Genomic DNA, 10,930 nt, shown 5'->3' with positions numbered 1-10,930 from the left:
ATCACTCTGATGAACAAACTTCCCTCCAGGTTAGCCTCTGTTTTCAAAGGGGTTTATTAATAAAAGTATGAATCTGTGAAAATTTGATCTGGGAAAGATGTAGGAGGATGAGAAGGGAAGATCGACAGTCTAATGTATCTTGAATTCCTTTTGGGGTGCAGAGATGCTGGCCTGCCACAGCAGCAGAGGGAGGACAAACCAAACTCTCTGAAGAATTGAGATACAGGGACTCTGTTTGTTATCAGAGGTGTTTGCTGGTTACTTTCTCCCTCTGTTTCTCTCTTTCTCTCTCTGAAGAGAATGCCTTTGCTTCACTTTTTTTCATTACCTTTCTTCCTGATAATATCCATGCTCCCTCACTCCTAACAATTTAGCGAGCTGGGGCTCTGCTGCAGAGGCCACTGCGGTAATGACAATGGTAACTGCTCATATTTGTGTATTATCCGTCACCCCACAGATATTGAGAGGTTTGCAAAGCTTCCAAACATTATTTGAATTTTTCAGTTGGAGATATTGAGCCATAAGAAACTAAAGTTGACTTATTCAAAATCTGGCCTGCAGAGGTCATGTTTATGTGCTCCTAACTTTTTTTCTGGCCTTAAGATTTATATTTCTGTCTTTAAGATTTATATTTCTATTTCTCTGCAGGTCAGGCAATGAACCAGCAGTGGAGCTAGCCCAGCTTCTGCGGTCTTCCACTTTTCATGCTCTTCTTTGGCTTTGTTCACTTTTGGACATTGGAAGTGATGGCAGTTGGAAAACATGGTGTTTTCTGTCAGGTCAGTGAGACAAATCATTTCAAGGTTTTGTCAGCCAGCTCTCCTGTGTTGCGTGTTCATATCTGGCAGCTCTTTTTTGTCGCCTTCCCTGTAAGCACTGCAGTTTGTTGCAGAGACAGCCTATTGCTCCTTTACCTCTTAGTGGCCTCCAGCTCACCCAGGGTAGATGCTGCCAGCTGGTAGGTATTGGAAAAGAGGCATTTGTCCACCTTGACTAGAGAGCCTGCATTGGGCCCTCAGGCATCATGGTGTGGGGCTCTGAGAAACAGGTCACGTGCAAGACAGCCCCTGTGTTTAGCAGGCATCAGCCTATGGACACTTGGGCACTCCAGGGATTTAAATGCCTATGGAGTTAGGTGATGATACCTTGTAGGATAGGTGAATAGAGGCTTTAACTATTTCAGTGATGCTTGAATGGTGGACTTATGTCCTGAACAAGACAGAGGTGCTTAAATACTGTAAAGACCAGGGGATAAATTCTGAGCAGTGGGAACTGTTGTATTTCAAGGTTCATACAGCACTAAGAATAGTACTGGGACTTTAGTGGAATAGATATAAGAGTAATAAAATGGAGAATTAAACTGGTCTCATTAGAGGATATGCCCCTGCTCTCGCATGTCAGCCTTGCACCTCGTGCTCCCAATGCTTGTTACTCATAATGGAAAATTTCAGTACAAAACTCAGATCCCATGTTGCAGCTGAATGAAATTGCTTCAGATCATGGAGAATTTCCATGCCTGATGATTACACAGGAACAGGACAGAGCCTGTAGGATGCTTACTTGCAGTTATCTTGGATTCATGCAAAGGCCCTACCAGGAGAAAACTACTGGCCAGGGAGCATATTTTAGTAGCCTTCTGGGATGGCTCCACACAGGAATATGGTGTGGGAGACCCCTCTCCTTGAGGCAGCTCAGAGGAAGGCACCAAGCGACATGAGCCAAATATTTCTAAGGAAAATGCTTTTACAAGAAACTGATGTGAGCCAACAAACAGCTGGCCTAACATTTCAAGACATGGGCCACTGGTTGGACTTGAGGATATATTAGTTCAAGGTGCTGACTATGATTGCTTCCATACCCAAGCTTTGAGTGTTGGCCATTTAGAGCCTTTCCTAGAGTCCTTCATGGCAGAAATCCTACGCGCCATGAAGACCTGCTCTCAGAAGCAAAGCAGCAGCTGATTGTTGCATGCTAGCCCCTGCAGCATTACTGCTGTCAGCTAATTTATGTTCATACAGCATTAGCCCCCCCCCCCCGGAGGCCCCTTGGGGCGAGGACCTCTCTGCATGAGATGCTCTGCAAATCCCCCCCCTCCAGGTCTCGCAGTTTCAGGGTCGTCTTCAAAGTGCCTCGATAAGAAGGGGAAACCTTTCAATGCTTTTGGTTGAGGCTGGGTTATGCTCAAAGCAAAGGTGCGTCAATGTACTTGGCTCCTTCTCATCTCATTGCGTCCGGCAGTCACTGGAGCCCACAGAGCAATCGATCACTTACCTTTGGGGAATGACCACTCTTGGCCACAGCTCCAATGGAGACCGTCACAGTACTCACTGGGAGAAAACTTGTGTACAGTACTCAAATAACCGTGGTGTCCAGCACAACACCTCATTAGAGTTGGAACGAGGGATTGTTCAAGTGCTTTTTGAAGGAGCTAATGAGGTTTGGCATTCAGATCAGCTTATTCCTAACTCTCGATTTGCTGCCCTGGGTAAGCTGATGCTTGTGGTAACTCTTGTTTCATGGTTGAGCAGCCCTGCTCTGCTGAGAAGCAGCCATTGCAGGAGCTTTTGATAGGGGCACTGAACTTTTAAGATCTTCCAAATGAAAGCTGAGGGCAGAACTTGTAAAAAGAGCATCACGTGGGTGATGCTTTTCACATTACATCTTTTGTCTGTGTTCCTTGCCATGCACAGTAAATATTTGCAGAAGCAAGTTTGCCAGTTCAGAAATTCCTCAAAACAGTAAGTTCAATGGTAAGAGAAAACAGATTTTGGATGCGCAATCTCGCTTGGATCATCATGCAGAAAGATACAGGAGCACTTCTTGTGAGCTGTGTGTCTAACCTAAGTGGCTTTGACACCAAGAACTTAGAAAATGCAGAGATGCATTTAGTAGCCCAGGGATCTGCCTTGTGATTCTCTTACAGGCCTGGGGAAACTGTCCAATTCCACTGGGCCATGGCTTTGTACTCTACATAAAAACTTCATGCTACAGATGCATTATGGCCCTGCAAGCTGAAATCCACTGGTCAAAAAACCCCCAAACAACTGTCATCACTCCAATTTCATTTTATCCTCACAGTAAGCCTCTGGCTGTTGAGATATTGGGTTCAACTTTCACAGCAGCTCCAACCCTGATGGGCTCTGTAGGGTTGTTGGCACCAGCATGTTTCACGTAACGATACTGTATGTTTGCTGTGCTGGGAAGCCACCAGAGAAATAGCTTGTTAGTTGGGAAAGAAAGTAATGATAGCATTAAATAATCTCTCTTTTCATTTACTGGGTGCTAATGATCAAAGAAGCTGGAAATCCCAGAGGATGCATTTTCTTTTGATTAACCTGGCAGAAGAATGACAAGGAGTAGAGTTACTGTCTACTGTAACACCACCAGGGCCTGGAGCTGTTCAAATGCAGCTGTGTTCCATTTTTTCCCTCTTCAGAAAACCATTTTCTGACACTTTTTTTTTCACACAGCAGTGAACCACTGCCACTGTTCTCTGCATAGAGAATGGCAGCAGCTTGTTTTCCATGGTCCTATCAGCAGTGGCAGAAGATGAATCCTGCACACCCAGCACTTCCCCCAGGCTGCAGGCAAATTGCTCTGCCATTATGGTTCCTGTTACAGTGGTTTCAGCGCAAGGGAGAAAGGGGTGGCCCTACCTAGCTGTACATTTGGAGTTTTCCATATTGTGTAGCTGGCCTGAATTAGGAACTATGCCCTGAATTTAGGCAATTAAGCCTTTGGGGACCATGGAGGTGCTATAAGTAATACCCTTCCTAATTACGCTTTATAGCATGTTAGCATTTAGGTAGGACAGCCTGGCAGAGGAACAAAACTGAGGCATGGAGAGCTTGGCTTTGTGTTACAGGGTAAGTCAGTGGCAGAGCAGCCTTCTGTCCTAGCTATGGGATACACTCATTTCTGGTACCTACTGCTTTCTCTCTTGGGCATTTTTAATACCTTAAGCAATGGGGCATGCTCAGCTTCATTTAGGAGGTGATCTTGACCAGCCAAAATCGCCACTGGCATTTTTCTTAGATATTCATCTTATGCAATGAGACCAAAGAAAATATACCTTAATCTCTGCTTTATGCCCTAGTCCCAGTCACAATGGTACCTCCATTCCTAGTTTTAAAGTACACAGACCAAATAGACCCACATTTGTATTTTTAAGGGTATTTAGTGCCTGCCTTTCATTGAAAGTAATGGGAATTAGGCTCTAAACCGCCTCTAAGCACTTTCATTCCTTGACCTTAAGCTGTCTCTCTGAATTTATCTAGACTACCAAAAAGGGTGGAAGCCGAAAGTGGGTTAACTGTCTCAGCTAACTCCAGCTTTTCTGAAACCACTTGCTTTACTCCAGATGAACGCTTTGACAGCTTCTGAGCAGCGTTAAATCTCTTGGGCAGGGGGTGGAGCAGTACAGGGCCTTGCTGCAATATGAACAATTTCTATTGAAATTTGCTTGAGGATACCATTTTATCTGATTGTAAGTTTGATTGAGAGCAGGGTACCTAAAGTCCTTGTACAGGAATTCTTTGTTATTTGTTTTAAGCTTACAGAACACAGTAATAGGGACCTGCCTTTGCTTCTGTCATTGAGTGCAGAGGCATTTTTCCTTCTGTAATAATTTAACTGAACGATGTCGGTGATTGATCCCTCTGGCTGCGCTTAGCTACCATGTGATTGTCGTTCTGTTTGCAGAGCTTTAGAGGCACCTGTGAGTGAATTTTCAAAAGCAGTTCACATTGGCATCCTTCTGTACTCACTGACAATTATAGGAATTTTACTGCTGGCTTACCATCCTAACCTCTTATCCTAAGGTGTGTTCTGCAAAATCCCTTCTTACCTCCCACTTAGGCCATAAGAAATGGGTTAATACATTTAAGGAAGCCCAAACCCTGTATGGTAACTGAAGTTTCTGTCAGAAGGTGAAAAAAAATCTCTACAGAGTTTCAGAGTGAAAGCAACTAAACCGGTAAGGAAGCAGACTGCAGGGACTGAAGCTGAAAAGCATCACGTTTTGCTATAGCACTAACCTGAAGGACTGAGCATAAACTTCCCTTACTTTCATATACCCTGTGTACTACAACACTTCCTACAACTCTGCTAGTCCTGTGGGATGTGCATTTGCTGACGTGAGCATGGCAGATATTTAGGGATGACAGCTATCCAGAAACTACGGGTTATGCTGTAGCCTCAGGCTTTCTGAGGTGCTGCAAGTGATATAGGTACCTCAGCAACACTATAAATGCAGGCAATTTAGCTACAATGGCAGTTGTTTCAACTGCTTTTCTCCTTCCTTTCCCAACAGGTGGCCAATTTGGAAGTATTGGGCTTGTGGTTTGAGTTGTGGCTCAGAATTACTCATGGATGTGTCATAAAATCTTATCTACCCTTTTCTACGGAAAAAAATCTTGCAGACTGGTGAAAAGTGGTAGAGATAGGAGTTACACACCAGTCTCCAGCATCATTAGCCCAGTACCCTTAAATCCAGGTACGTTTGTATTAAAAAGGAGCAAACTATTCTACTCCAATTTTTTCGGTTGTTCTTGGGACAAGTCCAGTGTGACATTACAGCTCTTTGTTATTAAATGTGTGAAATGATGCTCCTGCTGCAACGGCCACACTGAGTTCAGTGGGAACAACTCCAATGTGCTGCACGGGGTTCAACAGCAGTGGGCATGGTGAGAGGCTTGCCTCTACAGCCGTGCCCATACTGCCATGGGGAGAGCAGCTGCTGGGGTGGAGTTATGTTTCCCTCGTTATGCTGACAGCAGTCTTCTTCCAGCATTTGGATTTCGTCGCCATGATTTTGACAGAATGTGGAAAATGCATAGCTTGAATATATTTTTATGTTGTTTTAATACCACCTGACTTGAGCAGTTTTGTATGCAGGAACCCCTGTGGGCAGGGCAATGCCAGGGATTCATGGCTGTCACTTTGCACCAGCAGTGTTATTTTTCCATGCAGGCTCCTGATGCTGCAGGGGAATCCGCCGGCAGCTGTATCAGGCCCAGTCACCAGCAGCACATCGAGTAGACTCTCATCTGCAAAGAGCCCATCGTCTTCCCCACCATGACAACGCAAGATGATTTCACAGCAGGTAAAGGACTGCAGCAGACTGGAGCAGACTTGCTCAGTCAGGGCTTGTTGCAATCCCGTTCCCGCAGCCTTTGTCTGGAGGATGTTCGCCTGCAGCAGCAGTGCTGGTGCCCAGGAACGCTGCTGGTCTCAGGGAGGTAGAGCATGTACAAAAGCTGCATTCAAAGCGCTGATCACGAGACCCTGGAGATGCTGGCAAGTGCAGCAGCTATTCTTCATGCTGTACAAGTGAGAACCCAGCCTTAGAGGCTGGGTAATGGGGAAGATATTGGCCAGGATAAGGGGCAGGGTAACACGTGGTGTATAATTTTGAATTTTCAGGAACAGCCAAGATCAGAAGTTTTTTGAGGCAGGCCATGTTTATGTTGGTTTTGGATGCCTCTTCAGTAAAGAAAGCAGGGAATAAACCCCTGTAACAGAGAAGCAGGACAAATGAGAATGTTTGGATGGACAGTTTGCATCCGACAGATACAGTAATCAAATAAGCCCACTGAATATTGGGGACATCTAATGGAGAGTGCAAACCTTCTTTTAGTTATAACACCTGGTGATTAATTGTTTGTGTCCTTGTACATTCTTTGTTATGAAGAGAAATAAAATACTCAACAAAACCCAACCCAAAATTGAATGGCAATTATAGAAACAATGACTTTCAAACTAGCTTTGGAAAGCATCTACTTACTAGACATTGTCAAATTCTAGAGGCCATTGTAGGTTGTCTACCCTTTGAAAGCAGAGGAGAGAAATCCTGTAGCGGTGGATTGGCAACTAGCCAAGCATATGCAAATGTGTAGAATGTTCGGCTGCCATATTGCCGGAACTAACCAGTCAGAAGAGTTTGAAATCAAAGAGACAGTTGCAGAGGCCAGGACTACTGGTCACTATTGGTTAGTCCTCTATGGAGAAGGGGTGCCTGTTTTTGCCTCTCCATACCAAATGCTGCAAATTTGAGTCATTTGTACCATCCTTCTTTTAAAGCTAAGTACCACGCCCCAGTTGCTGTCTACTGTGGGAGTGTTTCCAAATTCAAACTCAGATACACAGCTCTGCGAGGCGGAAGCATCGATTCGAACTTGCAGTTTTGTGGCAGCAGTTGGACCACTGAAGAAGAAGGTGAGGATGGAAAGGGGTTGAATATGCAATGATGGCTTCAGACAAATGAAAAAACCACCCTGATTTCAGGGAGAAATGGTCCTTGGAAGTCAGTCCTCATGTGCTGGCTCTCTGTCAGAGTAGGTGGCTGACAGAGAGCTGCTGATGATCCTGGCCTCCTGCAGTGGTGTACGTGGCATCACATCTCTCTATCATTAGTTCAATATGCTTTCTCCTTTATCAGTACTAGCCAAATCACTACTACTGCCAGCCAGGACAGGGACTGTGGCCCAACTGGCCCAAAATTGGGCATGGTAATGAGATGTGAGTTCTGTTTCTATCCTTGCTATCAATGTGTGGTCTCACCATAGATAAATTCCCAGTTCTTTCTCCTCTTGCCCATCAGATCTGGCCCTGAGGATGGGATGGTGCTGTAGAAACACCGGTAAGGTCTGCCTGCTTGCTGAGATGTCTTTCTGCTTTTCAGAAATACCAGTAGCACTGTGTTGATCTTTACTGATAGTCTTCACAGAAACCAAGGCCTGAAATAAGAATCTGTTTCCCCATCTTACCAGTGGGGCCTTCAACCTCTCTCTCCTGGCTTGCTAGCTCAATGCCATTCAGAAGAATTAAACTGATGCTAGTTTTATGAAAAATAAAAAACCCCTGATCTTCTGAATGATTAAAAAAACCTTGAATGCTTTACTCATTAGATGAGTTCATAGTAAAGGTGTGAGGTCAGCTAACTCACTTCTTCCCTTTTACCTCATCTACAGCTTCTTTTCAGTCCATATTAACAACCCAGCTGAAGAAGCAGTCGAGTTTATGGGTTAGGCATGGAGCTGGGAAGCCTCCATACCCAAGGACCATCTCTCCCATAGAAGGCAGGACCAGCAAGACTAGTGTGCACAACCTCTGCACTGGGGATGGAGATGATCTCTCCCATCTTTCTCATCAAGCCTTGAGCCCAGACCCCCAAGAGAGGAGGGTGAGCAGTGCTGCCCTGGAAACCATTCCAATCAAGAACAAGCTGAAGATGAGAAGGATGTCTGAGGATCTGGCAGCCTCACAGAGAGGTAAGCTGGGAGCCTGCCTGCTCTCCTGCAGGAATAAGGGTCTTTTCCCAGCCTAGAAAGCTAGCACACATTCCCAGTGAACAGTTCTCCCCTGCATGTGCCCCCTGCAATAACCTGCCCTGCTCTCAGTCCTCTGCATAGCCTTCCTGTTGCTGTAGGGGTGTACAACTGCGGGACAGGGAGAGAATCAGGAGGGTGTATATGCATGTGTTGGGTTTGTGTGGCAAGGTTTCAGTAGCAGAGGGGGCTATGGGAGTGGCCTCTGTGAGAAGCTGCTAGAAGCTTCCCCTGTGTCTGACAGAGCCAATGCCAGCCGGCTGCAAGACAGACCCGCCGCTGGCCAAGGCCCAGCCAATCAGCGCCTCTGTGATAACATATTTAAGAAAGAGAAAAAAACAGTTAGAGAGCTCCTTTTGCAGCCAGAGAGAGGAGTGAGAAGATGTAAGAACATCTGCAGACACCAAGGTCAGTGCAGAAGGAGGGGGAGGAGGTGCTCCAGGCGCCGGAGCAAGATTCCCCTGCAGCCCGTGGTGAAGACCATGGTGAAGCAGGCTGTCCCCCTGCAGCCCATGGAAGGAGGATGAGGGGGTGTAGAGATTCCACCTGCAGCCCCTGGAGGACCCCACGCCAGAGCAGGTGGAGACACCTGAAGGAGGCTGTGGCCCATGGGAAGCCCACGCTGGAGCAAGCTCCTGGCAGGACCTGTGGCCCCGTGGAGAGAGGAGCCCATGCCAGAGCAGGTTTGCTGGCAGGACTTGTGACCCCGTGGGGGACCCACGCTGGAGCAGTTTGCTCCTGAAGGCCTGCACCCCATGGAAGAGACCCATGCTGGAGCAGTTTGTGAAGGACTGTAGCCCCTGGGAGAGACTCACATTGGAGAAGTTTGTGAAGGACTGTCTCCCATGAGAAGGACTCCATGCTGGAGCAGGGGAACGATGAGAGGAGTCCTCCCCCTGAGGATGAAGAAGCGGCAGAAACAGCGTGTGATGAACTGACCGTAACCCCCATTCCCCGTCCCCCTGTGCCGCTGAGGGGGGAGGAGGTTGAAGCCAGGAGTGAAGTTGAGCCCGGGAAGATGGGAGGGGTGGGGGGAGGTGTTTTAAAATTTGATTTTATTTCTCATTCCTCTACTCTGTTTTGCTTAGTAATAAATTAGATGAATTCCCTCTCTAAGTTCAGTCTGTTTTGCTTGTGACAATAATTAGTGAATGATCTCTCCTGTCCTTACCTCGACCCATAAGGTTTTTTGTCGTTGTACTTTCTCCCCTGTCTAATGAAGGAGGGGAGTGATAGAGCGGCTCTGGTGGGCACCTGGCCCTCAGCCAGGGTCAACCCACCACAATGCAGGTCACTTATTCTGGGTAAGCACAGCTCTGTGGGCTCCCTGCTGTCAAATGGGAGCCCAGAGCACCAGGGTGTTCCTCTAGTGGATCTGTAGAAGTGGGTAAGTGTTGTCCACTGGCCTGCTTCAAGTGGCTGCCAGTATGATCATGTTTCACTGTGCAGTTATTGAGAAGTTTCCAAGAAATCCGTCCAATGAAATATCTAGCTTCAGGTGCTTTAGGTTGGCAGTGCTGCTTCTATTAGGCCTTGTGTCTCTGCTTTTCAGGCCTGACTGACTGCAGTGACCCTAAGGAGTTTACCCCAAAGCCAGTAGTTTCCAGCTCAGCTTCCCAGAGGCTCCTGGTAAACTCGAAGCCTGTGCCTCCCGTTCAGAACAGCCTTCCTTCCTCAGAGACCAGCTGGATGAGCAACAGAGAGCACGAGCATGGGGAGAACGGCACAGGCTGTGATGAAAGTGATGGGAGTAACGAGAAGCTGATGTCAGAGGGACAAGGATATCAAGTAAGGAAACCAAGCCAAATCACATGTGGTAGATCTTCAGTTTATTTCCTGTAGGCAGAGCTCCGAGATCTTCTTTCCTTGTGGTGTGAGCCCAGGGAAGCAGCTGAGAGAAGGAAGAGCTCAGCTGGGCATTGCCCTTCAGGCTGTCTTTGCTACGTGCATACTGCAGACTTCATGTCCTCAGTGTGTATCAATAGAAGAGGTCTTTAAATAGTTTCTGTGCTGTCTAGTGGCTCCTGCTGTGTTTTATGACTGACAAAACACCAGCAACCAATCGGAGCAACTAAATGAGTCTAATCTGGTCAGGCACATCCTTCTACAGTTAGTAAAATACACATATCTGTGAACCATCTGTATGTTGTGGTTACTGTTGCAGACACATCAGTGTCTTGGTGGCTTTTTATATCAGCTCTATCTGGTTTAGATGGAAAAAGATGTTTGCTGGAGCAGGCAGTTCTACAAACTCAACTTTAGGTTGTCTCTTAGCTTTTGAGTTGTATAGCCATGTTCTTCTGCATACTTATCTCTAATAATATTTCTAGGGTTTAGTGGCCCCTGTGTAGCTTTATCCTTTTCCATGGGTCTGCCCAGGGGTAAGTGATGGGAACTGGCAATTCTGGCCATGGGGACTCCAGACCCCATCCACTCGATTGCCTTTGCACGAGAAACAGAAGCTGCAATTGTTTTGATTTTTGCCGTGGTGGGCAGAAGGCAGATTAATAACAGCTTTTGTGAACAGGATAACCAATAAAAGGTTAGTGTACTTTATTTCAGCCTTGCAGATACAGGGCTAGATGTATCCCTGACATTAACTC

General features: G+C 46.5%; 1 protein-coding gene across 1 annotated transcript in view; it reads left to right on the top strand.

Annotated features, from left to right (window-relative positions):
* The first annotated feature begins 648 nt into the window (after nucleotides 1-648).
* TOGARAM2 (TOG array regulator of axonemal microtubules 2) overlaps nucleotides 649-10,930 on the top strand; it is a 36,406-nt gene continuing 26,124 nt past the window's right edge. The window contains exons 1-5 of the mRNA XM_075750097.1: nucleotides 649-779; nucleotides 5,971-6,103; nucleotides 7,081-7,215; nucleotides 7,971-8,270; nucleotides 9,880-10,115. Coding sequence (XP_075606212.1) covers nucleotides 6,076-6,103; nucleotides 7,081-7,215; nucleotides 7,971-8,270; nucleotides 9,880-10,115 — 699 coding nt within the window. The 5' untranslated portion in view covers nucleotides 649-779; nucleotides 5,971-6,075. The remainder of the gene's footprint in view (nucleotides 780-5,970; nucleotides 6,104-7,080; nucleotides 7,216-7,970; nucleotides 8,271-9,879; nucleotides 10,116-10,930) is intronic.

Source organism: Balearica regulorum, chromosome 3 (assembly GCF_011004875.1).
Source record: "Balearica regulorum gibbericeps isolate bBalReg1 chromosome 3, bBalReg1.pri, whole genome shotgun sequence".
NCBI lineage: Eukaryota > Metazoa > Chordata > Aves > Gruiformes > Gruidae > Balearica > Balearica regulorum.
Note: the sequence above shows the minus strand (reverse complement) of the source record. Positions and strands in the feature narration are given on the sequence as shown.